We start from the raw sequence: 25372 nt of genomic DNA, 5'->3' as shown, positions 1-25372 counted from the left end.
AGCAGCCGACAGCATCCTCAAACCCGAGTAAGCCTGGACCTCTACACCTAGCTCGGTTTCTCAGAGCCCTGCCGCTACCCCTCCTCAATGTCCCTCTAGGTGCCCACTACTTTCCACTTCCAGACATTCTTCCAGCCGCACCAGCCTCACTTTGGAACCCCTGCGCCGGGCTCTGAGAGCCAGGGCTGCTGCGGAGCAGGGCGCTCTCCCGGGGCGTCCCGGGCTCCAGCACCCCTCAAAACCACCACCACCTCCGCCCCCCGCCCCGCCTCAGGACCCTGCCGTCGCCTTCCCCTAGAACTCCCTGGGTGCTCTCCCGGCGCGCTCCTTCCTGCATCCACTCAGGGAGACCACCCGCCCCCCCAATCCCCGCTGCCACCTCCCCGGCAAAACAAGAGCTGGTCAGTGGGCAGGGCACCCGGCCCAACCGGCCCTCTGCTGAGCGGGGGCGGAGAAGGCCCCGGAGCCTCGCAGGGCTCCCGGGCGCGCTCAGCCCTTCCGGGAGCAGCCTCGCGCGGGAACCCCGCATCAAAGCGCCGGAGCCGCAGCCTCCCGCCCGCGGGCGCCCGCCGCGCTCACCCTGACCCCGGGACGCGGGAGCCCCGGGCGCTGCTGGGACCCCGCGCAGCACGCCGGAGCTCGAGCTGCCCCCCACGCTCCTTTTCCGGCCCCCTCCAAGGAGGGGCGCGCGGGGCCCCAGAAGCATCTCCCGCCCGCCCTCCCCCACCCCCTTCCCAGCCCGCCCACCCGACCCGCGCGGCGTGGCGCGGCGCTGCGCTCGGATTCCGGGAGGGAAGCGCCGCGCGGAGTCCCTGGCGTCCTCAGTCCTGCCCCGCGAAGTGGAGATGCGCGAGAGGCAGGCGAGGGCGCGCAGCTCGTGAGACGCCGCGCCAGCCGGCACCATGCGCCTGCGGCCGCTGCCCCTCGTCGTGGTCCCCGGCTTGCTGCAGCTGGTGAGTGCCCGGCCCGCCGCGCGCCCCACGCCCCACGCGCCGGGGCCGCGTTTCGGCGGGAAAACCGCTCCGGCTGCCGACTCGGAAGCAGAGTCTGGGGCTGCTTGGGCCATGGGGTCGGGGGCGCAGGCAGTGGAGGGAGTTTAGGGTTGCCTTAGAGGTTGAAGGGAAAGAATCAGGGAACGGGGATCAGAGTGGGGACCCTGAGGCGAGTGCGGTGCTTATGGAGGATTGGGACTGGAGGGCTGAGGTAGAGAAGGCAGAAAGTGGCAGAGAAGAAGGCGAGAGAGAAGGAACAGGTTTATTGAGGAGCGGTCAAGGAGGGGATAAGGGTAGACGGACGCGATGAGAATGGGCTGAAAGACCTGCCTCTAGCCCAGAGTTTGGGGGGCTTGGTGGTTATTTTTCACGTGGTATTTTGCCCGGATGCCCGCAAACACTTATAAAGCACGGCATCGTGCATCCTCGCTCTCAGGGCCGGTTGGTGGCTCCTTGCTGGGGAAAAACTTAGGCAAAAGACCGATTTGGGAGGCAGACTGGATTTCTCTTCGTTTTCTATCTGGCACTGGAGACTAGGATGCGGTTTTGTGCCGGCGGGGACGCAGGATGTAACTTTCAAATCCAACTCCACACAGGAGCCCCCTCCCCGTCGTCTCTACGCATTTTGTTCCCGAAGACCTCTCCTGTCTGGTCTGGGCGGCTCAGGGGGCACCGAGGAATATGAAGGGTATTAGAAGGTGGTTGCACGGTCCGCCAGGGAGGCTCTAGGCGACCGTTCCAGTGGTGCCTCTCACCTCTCCTCGCTTTTCCCGCGTGGCGCCACCCTCTCCTCCTTCCGAAATATACCTGTATGCTGTATGGATTGCTAGTTAATTCTGTTTAAGGGAGATCCCAAGTAAGACGTTCAAGAAGACAACTTTTAAAGTACAATTATAGAAGGGGATTGCTTTGGCGCAGTCCGCCTCTGTGATGGATTTCTCTTGCTCTCTTGGCACTTGTCTTAATACGGTGCTATCAAGGGGGCTTTCTCCAGAAGCCAAGGTTTCTTTGGTCTTCATATTTAAGACTTGACCCAGTTTAATCTGGCTGTTAAAACAGGGTTAAGGAACCCAAGGATGATGATCCTTCCTTTTTTCCTTCCTTCATCCCTCCCTTCCTTCTCTCTCTCTCTCTCTCTCTCTCTCTCTCTCATTTCCCTTTAGAGGGAAAGATCAAGTAACTTATTAAAGTTTCTCTATGATACATATGATATTGTAGACGCAAAGATACTCTGTAAGTTTGAGGATGGAAGGAGTTCTAAAATGTCTTAGTGAAGGGGAGAGAGCACGAAAGGGCCTGTCCGTTCCTTTTGCACAGAGATTAGCTTCACCTGCACAGCATCAAGAAATTCTTCAGTGGCTTCAAGAAGAAAATGCAGTGATGTTCCCAAATGTCCTTAAATGAGCCAGCGCATACTGCCTATATACAAGATGGCATGTTAAAATAAATTTTACATCTAAGGCATTAAGCATGCCACATATATGCCATAATACTCTTCAGTATCCCTTGCTTTTTGAAATGTTTGATCTAGAGTGCAAAAAAAGGTGATTTAACAAAGCAACATTTGTATGGTGTGTGTAAGTAAAACTGTAAAAACCTGGGGAACTCAGGTACTTAGGTAGGATCTTCAGAATATCTTCATGAATCTCTTAGTTCATTCATTTAATTTTGCATTCAGTGATCATGAACTGTGTATCTGTTCCACTGTATTAGACTCTTAAAGATAAGGAGCTATATTGGGGGATGTGTTGGGAAAAGTTCTTCTATCAGTTTACTGTATTGGGAATGTTAGATTTTTTTTTTTTTCACACCACCAGAGTCAACAGGGAATAAGAAATACATCTTGACAAGATTATATACCCTCCTTAAGAGCTAGATTCTAATATTACAGCGTGGCTTGATTTATCAGTTTTTAAGGAAGTGTATGTCAAATTCTAATCCATTTTTGGATTGTGCTTGGGTTGTAATGTTTTTTTCCTGGAGCACTTTATCATGGTAAGTGAGGTGGGGAGCTGCAGCTGGGCGATAAGCATACATTCCTTACACTGCCATCCTTTTGGACAATGAAAAGCTGTTTACATTCTCCACAATCTTAGAGCTGTTTCCAGCCTTATAACACAAGGGGGTTAGGATGTGAAAGGAAAACAGAGTGGCTGAGCAGGGTAGATCTAAATGAAAACACCCCCCAATCCCACCATTCGCCCCAACCCAGCAGGTATCCAAAAAAAAAAAAAAAAGTTATAATTTGGCCCTTTGGATGGCTTATAGTTTTAGTCTACCTTTTCAGCTAATATTGAACTTCTTTGCTAAATCCCAATAGCAAGTGGATAAAATGTTTGAAAACTAATTTTTTTTCTAGGAACCGTGTGTACATAGTACATCTGCCCTTGGGGGGAGGGAGTGGAGACGAGGTTGGGTTATCGCTGGAACTGGATTTTACTTTTCCATTCCCACTGCCATCCTAAAATGCTAAATATTTTTAAATGAGGAGTGGATTCATTGGGGGATATTGACATTTTAATTTTAAGAAAATTGCCTGATTTATATGAAAGCAGTCAGAGGGAGTTGGGCCCAAATAAGTCCCTATCATATAATACTGATACAATAACTAGAAGATTTTTACTTATTTGGGGGATATTTATAATTTTTAAGAAAACAATAAGCTGAATTGACAAATATTGCAGGTAAACTATGAAGTATGTGTGTCTGTGATTTGTCCTTACCCAATTTTCCTGGCCTGTGTCTAGTGTTTTAACAGACAGGTTGCTATACCTAATTAATAAGATTACTAGGCATTTGCAGAATTAAGTATCAATCCTGAATGTATTATTTTCTTTGAAATTCTTATTCAGCAACATATCTTTATAAAAATATTAATAGCACATTATCTCTTGTCTGCCATCTAATGAAGAGAAAATTAGCATTTGAAGTTAATATTATAATGAGTGTTATTTTGTGACACGATACAAGGTAAAGACTTCGCCAGTTGACAGCTTCTCACAGATTTGCATGATTATTTGTAACTCATAATAAGTGTGATTTTTGCCTCTAAGTAAAATGCAGATTGTAAGAAGATTAAATTTGAATTTAAATGGATGATAAGCTTGAGTTTAAGATAAAATTTAGTGGTGATTTTAAAAATTAGTTTGTTATACATTTCAACTTGTTTTTCTGTGATATAATGATGAGTTTATCAAGTAAAATATAAATTAAAAAAGCGATGCAAGTTAGCAAATTTTTAGGATCCTATAAAATCAGAATACTTGTGATGCAAAGTGTTAACAATTTTAAGTTCATCCTCATTATATAGTATCATCCCACATGAACTTATTGAGGATATTTTTATCTTAACAAATTATTGATTTTAATATTTATTTAGTGTCATAGTCATAACATATATTTATTCCCAGTTCTGTATTTTCAAGAAGTGATAACTCATGACTGTCTTCCATTCAGAAATCACAATTTCCCTCATACAGTTTTGATCAATTAACATCAAAACAGTATTTTCCAGTGTAGGATCAATAGTCGTCTGTTGCCTAGATGACAATGCAGAGGAGAAGAAAATACCACCATATCATGGTTACGACTTAGAGTTGGCTGGGCTTTGAAATTGACTCCTCATTAAAAGCATCATTATCTTAGACATTTTTAAAAATGAGAACTAGGATTAGACAATTAAGTCCTCTATTCCAGCCACTCACCTCCCAGTATAAATTGTGTTCCCTTGGCCTATTTTAAGATTAGGTTGTGTAATTCAGTTTTAAATGCCTTCCACATAGGAAACTGACTCCTCTTGGGAACCTATTTTATAGCTCAATAGACTTCCGAATGGAAAAGAAAAGCCTTGTTACTTTTTGTTCCATAGTTTTTTTCTTTCTTTTTTTTTATAGTTTTTTTCTTAATTTTTTATTGTTTCTGATTAGTGGTCAAAATGCTAAATAAGGCAGAAGGCTTTTTTGAAAAACTTTTATTAGAGGTTTTCCATTCTCAGCTTAAAATGTGTAGCTCTTGCAAATCGAATGAATTAAGAAATGTTGATTTTTACAACACACTGCCCACCTTTTATCTATTAAAGAGCTAATCAATACATTGTGAATGATCTCATTATTTAGTAGTAGCAATCAGAGATGAATATAAGTGTGTCACAGGTTTGTGATTTTGTAAAAGCTTCAGGACTGTCTCCTACTGTTTACATATTCTGCAGTCTCTTTTACCTGAAGCTTTGCTGGGTAAGATTTGAAAAAAGAATTATAGCCACACGCTCAAATGCCTACAGTTAGGGCTGTGTCAGCATTTCTGTGAAGAATCTCATTTCTATCTTAGCCATAAGCATTATAGCCGGTTAGAAGTTGGCATTTAATATCTTGATTTGGGAGTCAATTATTTTAAAGCTGCTTTAAAAAATTGGTCCAAGTGATTTTGAGCACTCATCCATGTGAGTTTACTCTCTAGATATTCTTATAGTATGTGGAATGATGATTTAAGAAACTAATTTCTATATCATTCTTGCACAGTGGTTATAATTTAAAATGTAGCATGTTTAAATTATTTTCAATAATCTCTTCCAAGTTAACCTATTTATTGAACCACTGTAAGATATTGTAACACTGTTTCATCACGAACAATTTTAATTGTGCCAAATTCAGATGCCTTAGTTGGTCTTTATTTACTAAAAATTGTAAGAGCCTTTATTTGCTAACAATCTGTTTGAATTTTTTATTACTTGTGATATGACCAATGGTATCGATGACAACTCTGTTCTTTATTTCAAAATCTTGCTCAATAAAAAAAGTATCTAAAGCAATTTACAATATAGATTTTCATATTATAGAAAGAATTCTAAGATTGATTGAAAACTTCCAATTTATGTTGGTTTTAGTTTATGAAGATCTAGATGAAAACCTTCAAATAACTGTTTGGTTTATTATGCTGTAAGATCAGTATATAATAAGGAATTCTGTTTCTTTATAGAACTACCATTAAAAATGAATATTTCATTATCTAAACCCAAAAGCTATAAGAAATATTTTTCCTGGCCAGATCATTCAAGAAGTTAAAATAGTTGTCTTTAAAATTGTCATTCTTGTAAATTTTGCTTTTCTTAGATTTATGGACCCATAGTAAGAAAACTGGGAAGTTTTACAAATTTAAACTACAATGATAATAATGCTCTCTTAGATTTGCATATACCTACCTGTTTTCAAGTTTCTTTCACACAGTTTATCACATTCTATTCTCCCAAAAAATCTACAAGAAGAACATGTTGAAAGTTTCCATTTGTGTACTGGAAAGAACAATGTATTTGGAGTCGAAAGACGAGTTCTATCTCTAAATAAATTGCATATTCAACAAATATTTACTATTTTATCCCTGACTTTACACTGAGACTGTAGCAGACATTGAGGACATAACAGTAAAAAAAATGGAACTGCTATGAGAATATGAGTGTGTGTGTGTGTGTGTGTGTGTGTCTGTGCGCACGCGCATGTCTGTGTGTCTTGGGCTGGTCATTTAATAACCTCAAATCCCTCATCTGTACGATGACGTCATCAGTGATAAAGAGAATGAAAAATGATTTCTAACATCTCTTTCCTTTTTTTAATGTACAGTAACAGTGTTACTGTATTTTTCTTTTATGAATTATGTACATCTTTACTGTACAATTTAAAGTATGTCTTACCTACAAACATAATTGCTTTAAATATAAGTTTTACATGGAGTTTGTGCTTTTAACCATATCACAAATGGTACATATATTTAGAAATAGATTTAAGATACCACAAGACTGCTTAATGTTATATCTTCTTACGGAAAAGGACAATTTAGTGAAACTAGGCAAAGGGAATTGACAAATACTTATTTAACACTTGTAATCAGCAAAATCAATAAAATTTAAATTAAAATGGTACAATAAGGGCTTTTCCCCCTATATACCATTTTTAAATTGTAAACCACTAACATCTACTCATTTCTTTAATTTAAATAAAAAGTAAATTGGCTCTCAGTTAAATTCTAATTATTAAGATAAGCAGCATTACAGCTTAATACTGTACTTCAACCAGAAAACTAGCATGTGACTTTTTGTACACCTCAGTAGAATCCAACCTATTTAAATCAGGAATACTATTAACTAACTCCAAAGGTCTTGGGAGTTCTGATGTTAATGGGATGAAATTTTAAAAAGAAAACCAAGAAAGAACTGGCATGTGAGACCTATCAAAGATGGAAGAAATTGTTAATGCTTTTAACATCAGGGGACAAGTCAACTGAAACAGACTGACTAGTCCTGGGGTTCAGTCCAACTATATTCTAAACAACATGAATGTCTTTAAAAACGAAACTTGACTTTGTGATAGTGCTGGTTTGGGCCAAATAAAAGGATTCTCAGGTCATAAAAACACTTAAGTAAATCTCTTTATTCAAGATTATGCAAAATGGTGATTTTCAAGCATTGACATATATATTGACAGTTTTAAAATCTCATCAGTTTTACCTTAAGTTATATGGCTTGTATATTTATTCACTCAAAACTGTAACTTAGGAAATAGTTGAGATTACTTGAAGGGAGAGACCACATATGTAATTTATATGGCTGTTAAAAGTCCATGATCTGCATGATATTTTGAATGGATAATGTATACATAAGAGAATAGGGACTCAAAAGAACCATTTAACACTTTGTAGCAATGATAACAATCATTTTTATTAATACAGTTTTTGCATTTGGATAACCCAAACAGAAGACCCAAAACATAAGAAATGTGGCTGCAGAAATGAAAAGGGAGGTGAAGTTTTCAAAAGTGTGTTTTCCACAGTCATGAATTCACCTGCTGCTTCCATGTTGATGACTCCCAAATTTGTACCTCAATTCCTACCCTACTGCTCAGCCTCCAAGGCCATCTCTCCATAGCTCACTTTCTTTGCCTTGGATGTTTTACTGCCAACTCACACTCAACATGTCCACAGCCACACACAGCTTTCCTGAACAAGTAACCTTCCAACATTCATGGATTCAGATCTTGAAGTCACTACCTTGTCCCCCTTTTTAATGTCTGGTATCTTTGTGTTGGGACAAGCGACTTAGTATAAAGCATCACATGGTTTATAAGATAATTTCATGTGTGTGATCTCAGGGTTCATCTTCACATCAGCTCTGGAAGGTAAACAGAACAATAGTTATTGCATCCATTTTTAAAAATGAAGACACAAAGGCATGGAAGGTTTCCAAGACAGACTGTATACAGACCACACAAAAGGTGCAACTTGAATTGTCCACCCAGTCCATCCCCAAGGTCACGGTAGCATCTGTTTGTAGCAGAAGGCTGTGAGATCCATCATAGACCCCCAGAGTGAAGGGCTTGAGGGACGTTTCCAGGAAATGTTCTGTTCTGCTCAGCAGCCATGCCGAGGCAGAAACCTCGACTCACTCATTCTAGGAAGGTTTTAAACAAATTTGCCATGAAGTCAACAAGTTTAACAGAGTAAACAGATTTTTAGAGCCTGGCTCTTATTCGGGAGTCCCATTTAGAATTTAGCCTCAGAGTTTAGTTTCCAGGTGCTCCAGCTTTTACAGCTTTAGGGCTACGTGGACGGCCTAGTGATGTGGTTCCAGTTAGGATCAGCAGAGGGTTGGAGAGTTCCTCTAATTCCTCAAGATCTCAACCTGTCCCGCTTCAGATGGAAAAGGTGAACGAGAAGAGAGAGAAGAGCTTCAACTACTATGAACTACTATGAGCTTCAACTACTATGAACTACTACTATGAAGGGCTACTTAATCTTGTTTTTTTAATGGACAGTTGGGAATATGAGAAGGAGCCAGTGGGGTGGGGGGAGGCATCTAGTAGGTGCTGACACCTACTAGACTCGCAGGACTTGTGAGCTTCCGTAGAAGTAGCATTCTGGCTCTTGCCCTCTCTCCCTTTCTTACTTTTTATGAAAATATGTATTTGATTACAGAGGTGGTATAGCATAGTGAATGTTATTGGCTTTCCACCCAGATCCCTTTGGATCTCTTCTTACCATTTCTGTGCGCCCTCTCCTTTTTTGGTTTCTGTTCTAACACTGGGCACCTATAACTCTCCTTCAGAGGATTTCCCTGGGGGTGTTGGATGCCCCTCGCCAGAAAGCACTCAGAGCCAGACTGCAGTTCCCTTCCTTCTGGGACAGCTCTTGACAAATGACTGACAGGTGCCAGAGGGTGAAAGGCCCAGCTCCCTTGCTCAGAGGTTTAAGGAATACATTGGAGTGTCCCTGTGAGAGGAGGTCAAAGCTCCGCTCAAGGGGACTTTGCTTGGGATCGCACACGTCCATGGCTTCCTCTTGTTCACTGACCCGCTGCCCCGCTTCCCCACCAGACTCCCCTGGACGCACTTCACGATAAATCACTTGCACTCAAACACTTGTCTTGCTGTCTGTTTCTGGGGAACCCAACCTAAGGTGTCTGTTTAAGTTTTTTTTTAACATGCAGAAATATTTAAAGCAGCTATTCGTACCTCTGCCTGCTTTGTGCTACCTTATACTAAGAGATAATCACTATTAGTAGTTTAATGTGTCTCTTTCCAGAAATTACGGATATGTATGCTTTCATCATAATTATATCAACACAACATAACATCACGTAACATGTATTTTTAATGCAATAATATACTGTGGCCATTTTTATACCATGTACAACTTATATTTTTGAGAATTCTTAGTATTTCATGGCACTGATATGCCATAAGGTATTTAATCAGTCTCTTATTAATGAAAATTTTGGTTGTCTTGAATTTTTTCAGTTCATTTGTGAGTATATTTATAAAATGAATTCCTAGGGGGGTGGTGGTGGGATGAATTGGACGATTGGGATTGACATGTATACACTGATGTGTATAAAGTGGATGACTAATAAGAAAATAAATAAATAAACATTTAAAAAATAGAAAAAAATAATAAAAAATAAACAAAATGAATTCCTAGAATTGAAAATACTTGGCCAAGGCCGGGAATGTACAATATGAATTTTGATAAATATAAATTTTCCCCTTAATGACCATACAAAAATACAGTACCACTCACAGTGGATATGCATCCTACATCCCTATCTGGATAGTGGCTTTTTTGTTTACTTTTTCAATCTGTTAGAGGAAAACACCTCATTGTTTTTAAAATCTGTTGTATATTACTTATTAAGAAGGTGAAGTTTATTCTTATATTTAATAACCCTTTGAATTTATTTTGTGATTCCTTCCTTTTTAAATAACTTCCCATTTTTCAATTCTTTTTGTCTACAGCTTTTAAACTTTTATAGTTTTTTTTTTTTATATTGCTCTTGCACAATTGTTTATTTTACTATTCCTGGATATTTTATATATTATGGGGTTGTGGCTACCATTTCTAGGCCTGACATTTTAAAATTGATTTTTGCTGGAATTTAAAGAAAGCTATTTATTTTAGTATATTTATTGTATCAGTTCTATTTCTGGACTGGATTATTAGTTTTAATAATTTTTAATTTGATTCTCTTGAATTTTATGTATAGACAATCATATTACCTATAAATAATCGTATATAGAAGCTAAATAGAAGCTTTCTGGGGCAGATTCCATAGCTAATTGACTAAGTGGCCTAGGTTGAATGAAGCCTGGAGTTAAGGGGTGAGCATTCAGGACCTCAGCCCTCTTTCTACTTTAGTGAAGGACATGCATCCTCCTGGTAGCTGCCCTGCGCCTGCTTGCACTCCCAGCTCCTCCCGTGCTGATTTTGGTGGTGGAGAGGGGATTCTGTTGGGCGGGTAAACCCCTGTTCAGGTGCTGTTCTCTTTTGCCTTTGTTTGGTTACTGGCAGCTCAGCACAATTGGCTTCTCCATCATTCTGATTCACTCTTCTTTACATCTTCCAGAGATTCTCACATTTTGTGGACCCTTGGCATCCTTTCCTCTTTGTAGCACTAGGCACTCATTCTTGTTTTTGCATTCCTAGTTCATTTCATTGGAAATTTGGGAGAGAGGCAAGGTAAACACATTCACTCATCTTTCCTCATTGCAACTCAAAATCTTTCAGTCATTTTTGGCTCATCTTTCTTCATCCCCTACAGTATCCATTCAGTCACAAAATCCTGTGAAATTTCCTTCCAAATCCATCTGTAAACTGTCTCTTTCTCTCCACCTGCTTCCATTTCATCACTACAGCAGCCTCCTAGCTGGTCTATTTTATTCCAACATGAGCCCTCTGAATGCATTCCATATGTCACAGATCATCTTTCTTAAATTCTCCTTTGATTTACTATGCCACTCCACTATTAAGGATGAGACTGTGATTCCCTTTTCCTTAATACATTGAGTCTAAACTTCTCTTTCTGGTTTTCCAGCCTTAAATCTCCCATCCAATATTCATCACATACTCTTAACTGCAGCCAGGTCTGTATCCTTATACTCCATGAATACTTCAGAGTAAAGGGAAAGCATAGGTTTTGGTGTCAGACTGACTTGGATTCCAATGCTTTTTCTGGCACCTTGGACAAGAGAACACATCTACTCAATTTCAGTGGGTTTTTTTTTTCCTGAAATAATGGTAATTATAGCTATTTCTTAGGGTTATGATGATTATATACCAAAAAAGTGAAATGCCTAGTACCTAGCATTAGCTTAACAAATGTCAGTTTTCCTTTCCACCTGCAACAGCTTAGGTTTTTTGTGTGTAAGCAATAGAAACTGACTTTGACAAACTTAGAGAAGAAATTCCTGAATACAGGGTAGCTCACAGGAAAGGTTGGAGAATCGGGCATGTCTAGAGCAAAATCAAGGGTCTAGGTATCGGGAAAGTATCAACTGGCCAAGATGATGAATAAATGTCCATCTTTTTCTCTCAAGTTTTTCTTTCACTTCATTTAAGATGCCATGTTCTGGTTGAGAGAGCCTAGATGGCTTGGGTCATAATGCCTTGGCTTGAGAAGGGTGGGACACTTTGATGAACAGTTCCATGCATCCTAGGGAATCAACACTATATGTTCCTGTTAGAGAACCTGTGATCAGAACTCCCACCACAGGAAGAGCTCAGAGAAAGAGACCCAAGCACCCACAGTGAAGACCCATTCCAGCTCTTTGTGTTAATCAACCAGATCTCCACTCGTAAACAGACATAGACCACAAGATCACCAGACATTTAAGTGAAATCGTTAGCAAAAAATAATAAGGAGAAGGACAAAGAGAAACTAACAGAACCTACCCTGGAAGAAACAAATAATACAGGGGACAGATTTCAATTTTAAAAATTCCTAATTAGGATTCTCAGAGAGTCAAGAGGATATTGCATCCTAAAAACAAGGCCTTTTCACAGACTGCTATGAAGAAAGATCGACTGGGTAATAAGAAGGAGTTCTTGGAAGTGAAATATGTAACAAAATTAACACGTCAGGGAGAAGGTTAGGAAGAATAGGAACAGAGATCATGCTGGTGAACTGTAAGGTGAAATCAAGGGAACCTGCCATGACAGAGCTGAAAGACCAACATGGAAAATACGAGAGAACAGTGACAAGACGTAGAGGATAAATCCAGCGAGGAGCCCCAGAAACAGGTAACAGGAGGCTATGAGGAGAAGGAACATAGTCAACAGGGTTGAATGGGCTGATAAAAAAAATAAAATCCTGGTGAAATTCCTGAACTCAAAGGAAAAAACAGAAAACCCTAAGAGCTTTCAGAGATTACTAACAAAACAAACATACACCTCATCAACCACACTGGATGTTAGAAGCAATGGAACAATGCCTTCAAATTTCTGAATGTTCTGAAAGAATATTGAACCAACAGCCAAATTATCAATCAAACATGAAGGGGAAAAGGAGGAGGAAGAGAAGGAAGAGAAAATAAACAATGACATCTGGAGCATGCAGGCGACTCGGGGGAGTTACCACTCACTCCATATGGAAAAATCCTCAAAGAAGTACATCAGCAAAGCAAGAAAGAATATAGCACAAGGGGATGATGTGAGGTAGCCTGGTGTCTGAGTATGACTCAGAAGAAGTGAAGGAGGCTAGAGAAGGGTCCATTAGCCTCTGACCCAGGGGAGATGTGGGTTCTGTTTCCTTCAGTGTGGTCCAGTCACACTGTGGCCCTGCTGGGAATTTCATTTAAACCATTCAGTTTTATAAATGCTATTTATTAATTTGCTGTGTTTAAAATGGATTTGTACTCAAAGCAGGAATGATTTAAACATAGTTTAAGAATGGAATGGGCTTCCCTGGTGGCGCAGTGGTTGAGAGTCCACCTGCCGATGCAGGGGACACGGGTTCGTGCCCCGGTCCGGGAAGATCCCACATGCCACGGAGCGGATAGGCCCGTGAGCCATGGCTGCTAGACCTGTGCGTCCGGAGCCTGTGCTCCGCAACGGGAGAGGCCACAACAGTGAGAGGCCTGCGTACTGCAAAAAAAAAAAAAAAAGAAAAAACGAGAATGGAATGTAACTATAATAAACATTAATGAACTGAAATAGTATAATAAAAATTGGAGGTAAAGGGAATACAAGAGGTGAGGCTAGGTGAGCATATCAGTTTCCTTGTTTTTCATAGTAAGAACTTAAGCTGTCTAATGTTAATAAATTAAGAAGTAGACTTACGAATAATAATACAACCAACCAAAACCAAGAATTGGAGAAAGGGAGATAGGCACAGTCATCACCCTTCATAAAAAGAAGTCAATGATGTTATTTAAACTGAAACAGAGTAGTAAAAAAATCAAAAATTTTAAAAAAAATCTTCATGGTAAAAAAAAAGAAATAGACTTAAAGCCTTAAAAGCTACCAAATAATAGAATTAAAAATAATACAACCAACAAAAATTCAATATGTACGTTTATTTACTCTGTGCTGTAATTTCTTCTATCATTTAAATAGATTAGAAAGTGAATATTAACATCTGGAAAAGGCATTTTGACCTTAAAATGTGATTTTGTATTTGTGCCCTTCTTTTTCTGTAGTGCTTTTGACAAATATCATTCATCAGTGAATTTCAAGATAAAGTGGGTCTTTTCAGTGGAAGGAGCTGTCCAGCAGTTGTAAAGACATGCTCAGGACATGGCCATAAGTGTGCCTTCCCTAGGAGGTGATAGATACGTTTATGGTGTAGATTGTGGCTTGATGGTTTTTCACGGGTGTATACTTATCTCCAAACTCATCAACTTGTATACATTAAATATGTATAGCTTTTTGTGTGTCAATCATTCCTCCAAAAAAGTCATTTTATAAAAAAGAGGTAAGCAGAGGCCATCTGTTGGGTCATGCCTCAGGGAAGGGTTTCTCAGCCTCAGCACTACTGACATTTTGGGCCAGATAATTACTTGAGTGGGGGGAAGGGGTGGGAGAAAAGTGGCTGCCCTGTGCCTTGTAGGATGCTTAATAGCATCCCTGGCCTCTACCTACTTAGATGCCAGCAGCACACTCTCCCCATTGTGACAACCCAAAATATCTCCAGACATTGATAAATGTCCCCTGAGAAGCAAACACACCCCAACTGAGAACCACCAGTGAAGGGAATTCCTGGCTGTGAGAAGCTGAACCAGGTGAGCTCTTTGGACTCTCCCAATTAAATACTTTGTCTTTGAACTGTTGGGAAGGGGTCAGCATTTTGCAAAGACCTAGTTTATTTCTTAACACTTCTTTCCATCTCAGGCAAGTTTCCTTCAGTTCAGTTTTTGAGTGCCAAGTCCATCAGGCACTGTGCCCAGTACACACATCTCTGACAAATTTTCCTTTTTGAGGGAAATGACTGATGAGTGATCCCCCTGATATTCCTCTCCTGGATAAAAGTTCCCTCCAAGAAAAGTTCACACATTTCATCTTGCCTCAGGTACACATCTTACCAGTAGTTAGGGCTGGCTCCAAGAGTTTTAGGAAAGCTTTCGAGTTTCCATATTTTACAATGCAGTAATGAGGAAGTGTTACTTTGTAATGAAGATAGCAAATAAAACTGAAAATGATAACCATAAATAATAGTTGGTTAATAAAAACGTGAACTAAATCACCCTCGATGTGCCTATTTGTTATAATTAAAATATAGTGGGATTACATTCTTCAAAGAATTTATCCCAAACCCAGATTACACTATGGATATCAAAACAGGACAGTAACACTTTTGAGTGGAAGATTGGATCTAGTTTTTGAGATTTTTAAAATGTAGCTTAAAACTATTCAGTTCAACTTTTGAGGGCTAGACTGCATTTCTTTTTGTTGAAAATTGGGGATTTTCAAGTTTACAAATGTAAACTGTGAGTTACTCTATTTTTTATAAATGGTATATGAAACACTTTCTCCTACATCAGAATGCATTTTTTAATTAAGTTTCTCCTTTAAGGCAATTCTCATTTTTTAAGAAATTGTATCTATGAAGGTACTATAAGACTTGCATCTTCTTCCCCAGAGATAAACGTGGTAATAAAAAAGTAAAAAGAATCCCAGCTGGTGTTAAAATTTGAAATAGAGTATAGTTTCCTGAAATTAAATCTATACATAAATAGTGACCTTACTTATTGGGATAAAATCTGAGAACTCCAGTGAACTGCAGCTGGGCTGCCACTCCAGGGATGTATAAAGGGATATATCCCTTTATGTCAAGGTGGGTGGGCCTTTGTATAGGCTCCTGTCGCTTTCCGAGTGAGTGTGTTACAGACACGCCAGGCAGGTCAGGGCTCCTGCATTCCAGCCCGTGCCTTTAATACATACACACGTACATGCACACAGATGACATTCTCCTACTGAACCTTTCCCACTACATCAAAAGTGGTATCCTGGGGCTTCCCTGGTGGCGCACTGGTTGAGAGTCCGCCTGCCGATGCAGGGGACACGGGCTCGTGCCCCGGTCTGGGAGGATCCCACGTGCCGCGGAGTGGCTGGGCCCGTGAGCCATGGCTGCTGAGCCTGCACGTCCGGAGCCTGTGCTCCACAACGGGAGAGGCCACAACAGTGAGAGGCCCGCGTACCGCAAAAAAAAAAAAAAAAGTGGTATCTTTTCACTTGCAAGAGGATGTGTTGTCTCTACCGTGAAAGTTACAGACCTGTATAATGCTTCTGTCACTCTGTACAAATGCCTAAATAAGCCATTACTTACTGATATACTCTTAGCTTCTGGCAAAGATTAATGTAGGATGTGGCTGTAGGAAAACACTTTTTTGGTTAACGCATATTCACATTTTCATTCATTGCTTTATTCGACAGTTGAAGTGTCTACTGTAGGCATGACACTATGCTAAGCCTTTCCTTGGAATATATTCCTAAGGACAAAAACCTGTTTTCCTGATAAATCAAGCATCCTTATTTAAAGAATGAGAGTTTCAACTCAATTTGGCTCCTTTTTCACTTTTCATACCAGGAAGAGCAGAGGTAATTTATAGCTCATTGCAACAAATACCTTTATTAAGCCCATTTTCTTTTTTTTTTTTTTTTATTTTTGGCTGTGTTGGGTCTTTGTTGCTGTGTGTGGGCTTTCTCTAGCTGCGGAGAGCGGGGGCTACTCTTCCTTGCAGTGCATGGGCTACTCATTGCGGTGGATTTTGCTGCGGAGCATGGGCCCTAGAGCACAGGCTCAGTAGTTGTGGCACATGGGCTTCAGTAGTTGTGGCACACGGGCTCAGTAGTTGTGGCTCGCGGGCCCTAGAGTGCAGGCTCAGTAGTTGAGGCACACGGGCTTAGTTACTCCGCGGCATGTGGGATCTTCCCAGACTAGGGCTCGAAGCCGTGTCTCCTGCATTGGCAGGCGGATTCTTAACCACTGCTCCACCAGGGAAGTCCAAGCCCAGTTTTCTTGACGTTTTCTCTCCTATTATATAGTTCTTGACCTTGTACAAATGGTCCTGTTTTATATGGCTTATATCATGCACTTTGGAAATACTCTTTGAAAGTATTTGGACCAAATTTTTCTTTGCCAGATGTTCCACCACTGCTGTCCTAATGTGCCCAAAATCTGTTGAAGTCAGTTCAGTTCTGTGGGTGTGAATTTCCTCTAAAATTCTCCTTCTGAAAATGGAGGTGGTTGGAGTCGGTGATTCCCAAACGCTGGTTCATGGGCTGGCTGCAGCGAGAGAGCCTTTTCAGAGTCTCCAGGCATGTTACATCAGTGTCTCCAGGCTGAGGCCCAGGCACCAGGTGATGCTGGGGCCCAGCCAGATTTGGGAACCCCTAGAGCAGATGGTCTTTTGGATGTCCCTTGGCTTTATGAATTTATAGTGCTGTTGGAACCTTGGCCCTTGGTTGGTGGAATATAAGCCAGCCCCGAGGAAAAGAGCCACAGTTATGCAGATTACACTGCCAGTGACACAGGAGGAAGAATGCCTTAGCTCCCCAGGGGTCACCTAGCTTTTCAGATCTCCCCTCCAAAGATACCTCTGTGTTAAGTGTGTCCCTCTGGGCTCCTGCACACTGTGCATACCTCCGCTGTAGTATTTATCTCATGGCACTGTATCTGCAGGTGCTCCTCTTTGCATTCCACTTAACCCAAGTGAAATCTATGAACACAGAGAATGTGGATGTCAATCTGTGTCACACCACAGCCAGTCACATAGTAGGCATCCAGTAAGTGCTCAAATGAATGAATGAATGAGTGAACCATTGAGAGAAATCACTCAGTATCCTTCCTGATAGGCTGTGTTTCCAAGTCAATGGAAAACTACCTGTGACCGATTACAGAGAAGTTTGGCTGGCAAATTAAATCCAAGCCCTAAGTCTGCTTGTTCAGTATCGCTGAACTCCTTCAAAGTGTTCTTGAAGCCCTTTTGTTTTGAAGCTCTGGATTTATGTGGGAAAAGGCCCTTAACTTTTCTTATTCTTAGCAGTATCATAAGGCTCCTTTGGGACAAAACTTCTACACCTAGGTTGAAGTGCCAAACTAAAATACTGTTATTTGTTCTGTCTGATTCTCTCAAGACTAAGTCTGTTTTCTTATATTAGAACAAAGAAAGGATATTCTCAGTAGCCAAGGAATTGGTTTGTTCCCTTTTTTACCCTTTTAGAAGTAAATACAGTTAGCCACAAAAGATGTTTGTCCACAAATATCCACTTTGTAATGCTTTACAATCTCTTCCTATCATTATTGACTCGTGTTTTTAGTACAATATGCCATGCTCTTGTCCTTTTTAATATATCAATATTTATATAATTAGAGAAGAAATAATTAACATAGGAAAAAATTATTTCTAAAGTTTACAGTCAATCATAAGGTGGAAAATACCTTGAAAATAAGGATTTAGACATTCAGCAATTTTAAATTTATGATCAAGATTTCTGATCTGGTTTTTAATTGTGATATTTTAGTGCTTTTCTACATTAAGGTCCTTATTTCATTTATTTAGTTTTTTGTGTGAGGTCATAGGTTTAATTTGCTGACATTTATATACTAAGGGCTTTTTCTTAGTATAGATTAACTTACTCTTTTCAAATTGCAATCACTATGAATCAGATTTTTATTTAACATTAACATTAATTAAGGTGATCATTTCATGATTTAGGTTATTTTAAAAATTTCAAAGACCAGCTATGGTTTTAACATACCATATAAGCACTGTAACTTTGTCGTAACAATGAGATATGCCACAACTCTCCTACCTTCTCTACAAGTAGGTGAAACGTTACATAATGGTGCACGCACGTAGGGACAGCCGGACCTGAGGCGCCAGGCATGACTCTGTAGGGAATGGCCCCTCTTCTCATTATACTAAACAAGCATATTTCCAGCAGATAAGGGAGAGATCTACTTTCAGTTGAAGAGCGCTATCTGGTTTAAGCAGGACACAGCCCACAAGCTCCCATGTGATAAAGGCATCCTCTGTTTATCCACAGCAACCCCATAGAGGCTGTCAGGGAAGGAATTTTTCATCCAGGAAAAGCTTTTCTTCTGGGTTCTGAACAACAAAAATACCAGGGTATAATGAGCCCTTCTCGTGTGTTGTACAACGTTGGAGTTGGTAGACCAAAACTGACACAGTGAAGGCACATGACCGGGTAATTAAGTGCATTCCTTCTACAATATTTGGTTTTGATTTGTCTGTGTTTGGATTTATATTGGGGAGATGTAGAGGCAAAGCATCTCTATCCAAGTTGTTACTAAATGAAATGCCTACAGTGGAAGAACAGTCTTTTATGAGTGCCTGCAGTGAGCAAAAGCTGTCAACTTTGAATGTTATTAATGAGAGATTTGAAGTTTGTATTAAGAATTCTGGAATGTTCAAGGCTTCTGGGTAAACTGCTAAGCATGGGGAGAGACGTGCCAGCATTGGCATGAAATCTGGTTCCTTTGGTGATGTAACAACTGTCGTAGCCCGTGGACTTCTGTTATGTCAAGTTGACCTTGTTGACGATATAATAGAGTGTAGTTCAAGGCTCTCGTCTCCAGGTATGTCAGGGGCAGGCTAGAGGGTGTGCTATGAAAGAAGCAGAAGTCGTGCTTTTTGTCCTCACATCTGCTCCCTTCTCTCCTCTCACATATACTCAGCTTTGACTCTGCTTAATATGCTTTCCAACAGAAGCGCCTGCTAAGCTCTTTCTCTGGGGACCCATGTTGTCCTGGCTACTTCCCGGTTCTGTGTATACCATCCTTCTCTAATCCAGGAAAGAAACTCTCTTAAATTTCAGTTGTACCTGACCCTTATGCTACTCTGGATTTTAAGAAGCCTAAACCTTTGCCACGTATACTCTGAAATGTGATGACCTTTTGTCTGTTTAGCACTACTCCCATGACATCCCCTTCGAACACCTCCAAGCACTTTTAAATGGTTTGCTTCAGACGCCTGGCTTTTACTTTTCTAAATTTCAGAGCTGCTAGGTTTCTCTTTAGGTGAGTCTGCCAACCTTCTTTTTTATCTTCAGATGATACATACATTTGAATGCACACGATAAAACGTATTTTGCTTCAGATATGTACTTCAATCAGAATCTTTGAGAGTTAAATATTCTCATAGCTGCAAGCGGCCGGAAAACTACTTTCCCAACTTTATTTTAGTGAACTTTGTGGGTGGGAAGATGTACTCGGGTACTGATGCCCCATCCAGGATCCTCGTTTCTCAGCTTCAAATGGCACAGGAAACCCCCTTCTGATTTCCAACATACTCTCAGAATAGCACTCATTTCTGTTGCCACAGAACATGCTTCAGCTTCTTGCTAAAACCAACAGGAGGCACAGCAGATGTATTAGTAAATCACAGAAATTTCAAAACTACAGAGAAATACAGCCATATCACATTGAAAAGCTCTGATGCAAAGGTGTGACTGGGAGTCGGCTGCGGCCCCTGACTGTTGGGGACCTGGCCAAGAAGCTGGGTGTCAGGGTTGCCCATTGCTAGAGCAATTGACAGCCATAGGTGAGTGGTAAGGTCAGATAATACAGATCAGAGAGAAGGTTTGGCATAGGGGTTAACCCCGGGCAGCCAGAGAACATTGTAGACACTGCCCTGGTGAAATAATTAGTTGAGGTTCGGCAGAGCCCAGGCAGGGGAGACTGGAACGGCCTGGATAAGGTCAAATGGAGAGTAGGGTTGAGACATATGGCAGCAGTAGGTCAGGCACAAGGACAAAAGCTTTGGACCTTTATGGATCTCTGAGCTTCAGGTAAAGCTAGCTCCAGCACCCTGAAATCCCTTTAGGATAGTAGACATTTACCTGGTCATGGTATTAGTCAGTTGGAGGCTTATAGGTGCAGAGCCTGGTTTAGTCAGGTGGCCACTCTTGCTCCGAATAGTCACTCGGCAAAGGGAGCTCAGGCCTTTGTCCAGAGCACGGTTTATGTAAAGAACTGAAATTCTTGTTCTCCCACCAGCATTTGGCTTCAGAAAGAAGGTCCACGTCTGGTCTGACTGAGAACTCTGCCAGCCCGTCCACTCAGCCTATGAGTCTGGAATGTTAATCTGTGAAAGTGGCTCTCAACTTGGAGTATGCAGCCACCTGGGAAACTGCTAAAGATGCACATTCTTGGGCTGGTGCTCAGGAGATCGATACCAGGTGTTGAAGTTTGGGCCCAGGAGCCTGCATTTTAAGCAGCATCTTGCAGGGCTTCCAAGGCGGATTTTAGAGGCAATTTGAGAAACACTAGCCTAAAGGGAGCTGGTTCTACTTTGTTTTAGAAAATATTCCTCTAAGGACATTATGGCTTTTTTTTTTTTTTTAATTTTTTTTGGCTGTGCCGCATGTGAGATCCTAGTTCCCCGACCAGGGATCAAACCCACACCCCGTGCAGTGGAAGCACTGGAAGAGCAGATTCTTAACCACTGAACCGCCAGGGAAGTCCCGACGTTATGGCTTTTAATGACAGACCATTAGCTAAGGATCTTGACAGCATTTCTCCTCCAAAGCAGGGACCCTTTATGTGGCGAATGAGATGTGGTTCCCCATACTGTACATGTAACTTCTCAGGATGTCACCGTTGGTAAGCATGTTTCTAACAGACAGCTCTTTCTGTTTCAGAGGGTCAGGCTGAGTGATCTTAAAACTTAAACAGATATTGAGTATGGGGACAGACTCAGAGCATGCAACAAGGAAAAGAGAACGGTTTGAAGATGAGTTTATTATTGCCCCCTAGTGGCTGGGGAGCAGGTAGCCCACTTACTTTACTGCTGTCTCACTGAGATATATAGGTATTTGTTCAATGTAGGGTTGGGTTTCTTAATTTTCCCAATTGTCTTTGAGAATGAACAAATTGTAGGTGACTTTTAACTTTTTAATTTGGGGAAAAAAGTTTTAGTTTAAGTTTTTCAGAATGATTGTTAATTTAAACACTTTATAGAAGAATAGTGACAGAGGAATCTATAACAGACACTATTGGCTGGCTGTCACAATCATCATCTACAACCTCTTTGTTCCTTGTAAAATTCTAACACAAGGTAGTTTATAAGACCTAGATATGGCCAACGGCATATGAGTACAAATTTACTGAGTGCTACTGCCAGGAAATCTTTTCCTTTTTTGATTAGAATAAGGATAAATTTGGCTGGAATGCCTTTGGCCCTTTGGCACTTTGCCCCTTTCCCACCTTCCTCCTGGATTATAGAATTATAGCTAGGGGATGCAGCAGCCATTCTGTGAACATGAGGCAGCAAGCATGGGCTGAGGGCTACATCTTGAGAATGGCAGAGAAGAATGATGACACAGCCTGTGTCTCCTATGGCTTTGTTGAGCATCTGTGCCAGCCCTAGTCTGCCTGTCTCAGGACTTCTTGTTTCTTGAGTTTCTGCCTATTTAAGCCACTGTGGTAATTAAGTTTTTGTTAGTTGAAACCACATGCTGTCCTAATAGACACAGGGTACTAAAATATTTTGTGAATGCATGACCTTAATAAAAAATAACCATTATCAAAGATAGCTGTGGGGCTTCCCTGGTGGCGCAGTGGTTGGGAGTCCGCCTGCCGATGCAGGGGACACGGGTTTGTGCCCGGTCCGGGAAGATCCCACATGCCGTGGAGCGGCTGGGCCCGTGAGCCATGGCCGCTGAGCCTGCGCGTCCGGAGCCTGTGCTCCGCAACGGGAGAGGCCCGCGTACCGCAAAAAAAAAAAGGAAGAAATAAAATCCTTAAAACCCACACACCAGAGTCTTATGGGGTTCAGAAGGAGTTACAAGGAGTTTCAAATGACAGTTTTCCTCCCCAGCATATATATTGCTTTCTAAATTGCTTTATAACTCAAGGTGGGGGGGCACAAAATGTCTCAGGAACCGAGATGGTGACTTCTGTATCTCCTAAGGTAGCCAAAGGAAACACTCCTGTGACATAAATGTATTGTGATTGGACCAGCTCTCATCCTCTCAGAACGGGAGACCAAGAACGAAATGTCCTGGAACCGTTTTTGAGTGAACTTTGGCTGGTGTTCTTGGTGAGGTACAGAGCAAAGTCTGATGACTTCAGGATTCTCCAGACATGGTACACCCTCAGGGAAATCGATCTCTAAGGCCACAGTCTCTAATTATGAGTCTTTCAATTTTGAGAACTGGAATTTGCAAATGCAAGCATATGACAACAAATGTAGGGCGTTTGATAGTGAGGCAGGGCGTGTTTCAGCCAGAAGACTTATGTGGGAGTTTGCAGGGCCTGATAGGTGAAGACATGAGTCAGGCACAGAAATAGTATCGTGTAGGGCACTCTGGCTTGGGGGCAGGAAATCAAACTTGAACACTGAACTCTTCTCGTTGACCAGCTGTGTGACTGTGAGCAAGTCACCATATCACTGAACCTAAATGTTCTTTTGTAAATAGTATATGAGCTTTAAAGTTGTGCTCAGACCTGAAATGCTATGATTCTACAGTTATTTCACAAAGATAGAGGAACACGTCCTTTGGGTCAGAGCACATTTCAAGCAGAGGTCTCCTAGGTCCCTGGATAGCTCCTTGGTAATAATATTTAATAATGTTATACATAGAACCCAGGTGATAATATTTAAGATCAGTGACCAGATTTTTCAAAAGAGGTACAATCTTATTCAATTATGATTTTTCATTTTTCTGGACTTCTCTGTTTTATAAAGGGTTTTGGCCTCTTTTATAAGAGTTAGTCTGTGGATTTAGGAAATAGAAATTTTCCTAAAACCTTGAGTCTATCTGAGAGTCAAACAGACTCATCCCTGCTTCATCCTTGTGCCTCTCCCTTCTCTCATCACACAGCTTATTGAAGGCAAAATCATAACAGTGGTACTGCTTGGACAATCACTCCTGTCGTTCAGAAATGACTCTGGGAGAAAGTTCATGGTTGTGTATATTAGGGGTTAACTAGACAAGCAGAACCAATGAGGGATTAGATTAGATGATAGATAGATAGACATTACATATATATATATACACACACATATATAACCATCTATCTGTATATGCATATTACAGATAGATACATACATACATGCACATACATACATATACACACATATATCCATCTATATATGTGTGTGTTGTACATATACATATACACATATAGATATATAGATATATATATATATATGAGAGAGATTTGTGTGTGTATGCACATAATTGGATCTATTATAGGGACTGACCTAATGCAATCTGGGGGCTGGTTAAGCTGTCTCTGTAAGGCTGTTGTCTCTGCATTTGATGCTAGAACTTGAAGGCCAGCCACACAGGCAGTCAAGAAGGGGAGATGACAAGCTGGCTAGAACCAACAAGGATGAGCTGCAACCCCACAAGGGTAGACCACAACCTATGTCAGGTCTCATTAACTCTGACCTTGGTTACAAGGCTTTCCTACAGAAGCCAGGGCTCTTCAACACGAGCTAAACACACATACCCGGCCCAGGAGTAGAGGAGGTGGGGAGAATCCAAGGGAAGGTGGCCTGATCACAGACCCACCTGCTGCTTCGTCTCAACACAACAGATCAGCAACACGTGTGACCCACCAAATGGCCCTTTCCTTCCCTCTGCCTTCCAAATCTCACAAGAATCTCTCTTGTGGGCCACCCGATCAGCTTAAAGAAAATTCTGAGACATGCAGTCCAGCCTAGCCAAATTGGCCCATTACACAGCCAACCCAGTGAGGAATACGAGGAAGTTTAAAGCATATATCTTGCCCCCAGGAACTTTATGACTTGCTCAAATTAATGGGAATCTCTATGTAAAAGTGCTCAGCATAATTCTTGTAAACTTCTAGTTCCCTTTCCCAGGGAGCTTTGTTTTGTGGAGGATTTAAACCCATGTTCATTCTTTTCTGTTGCAGTCATACTCCTTATAGACAGTCACACTTTCACAAAATAAAAAAGAAGACTGCATGTTACATCACTTCGCCTAGTGTGAGAGTTTAGTTATTAAAATGAGTGTCTCACAGACCCGCCGAGTGCTGCCTCATTTGTTCATTGATCCAAAAGTAAGGCTATAATTTAATACAGTAAATTACCTTTTAACCCGTTTAACTGGTTTGCCAATCTCACTAGTGGCTTCATTTCTCTCTGTCAAACTATGCGGCACTGAGAGTTTGAGGTCACTAGATACCTTTCTGAGAACTTTCTCAGTACAATAGAGTTGCTGTTATCAAGTCAGCACCCAACTTATTCATGCCACCTCTGTTATTGTGATTCTGTAATTAATTATTACTGTAAACTGATAAAAACTGAAAGACGTTTTTATTTCTAAATAGTATTTAGTTAAATGCCTTTGAAAGGTTAAATAAAAGCTAATTTTTTTTTAATCACTGGAAAATTAGGATGGGCAAGGCAACTGGGAGAAAAGCAAAACATTTCCTAAAACTCTAGGCAGATTCTGTACCCAGATTACTTTGCAAGTATGTTCATTGTGGGGCGGGGTGGGGGTGGTACTTAAAAAACTGGCACTGGAAATCTTAGAAAAGCTGTGGTTTTTATAAGAAATATGATGCCTAACTCCCATCACTGGGCCCATTCTCAGGGAAAGGTCTTGGCCTTACAATGAAAGATTGGCAT

General features: G+C 41.2%; 1 protein-coding gene across 1 annotated transcript in view; it reads left to right on the top strand.

The window, feature by feature from the left end:
- Positions 1-722: 722 nt before the first annotated feature.
- Positions 723-25372, top strand: part of NXPH2 (neurexophilin 2) — a 108499-nt gene continuing 83849 nt past the window's right edge. The window contains exon 1 of the mRNA XM_004284492.3: positions 723-953. Within this exon, the coding sequence (XP_004284540.1) occupies positions 903-953 (51 nt within the window). The 5' untranslated portion in view covers positions 723-902. The remainder of the gene's footprint in view (positions 954-25372) is intronic.

The sequence above is a fragment of the Orcinus orca genome, chromosome 7 (assembly GCF_937001465.1).
Source record: "Orcinus orca chromosome 7, mOrcOrc1.1, whole genome shotgun sequence".
Classification (NCBI taxonomy): Eukaryota; Metazoa; Chordata; class Mammalia; order Artiodactyla; family Delphinidae; genus Orcinus; species Orcinus orca.
This window is presented reverse-complemented; position numbering and strand designations above follow the sequence as displayed.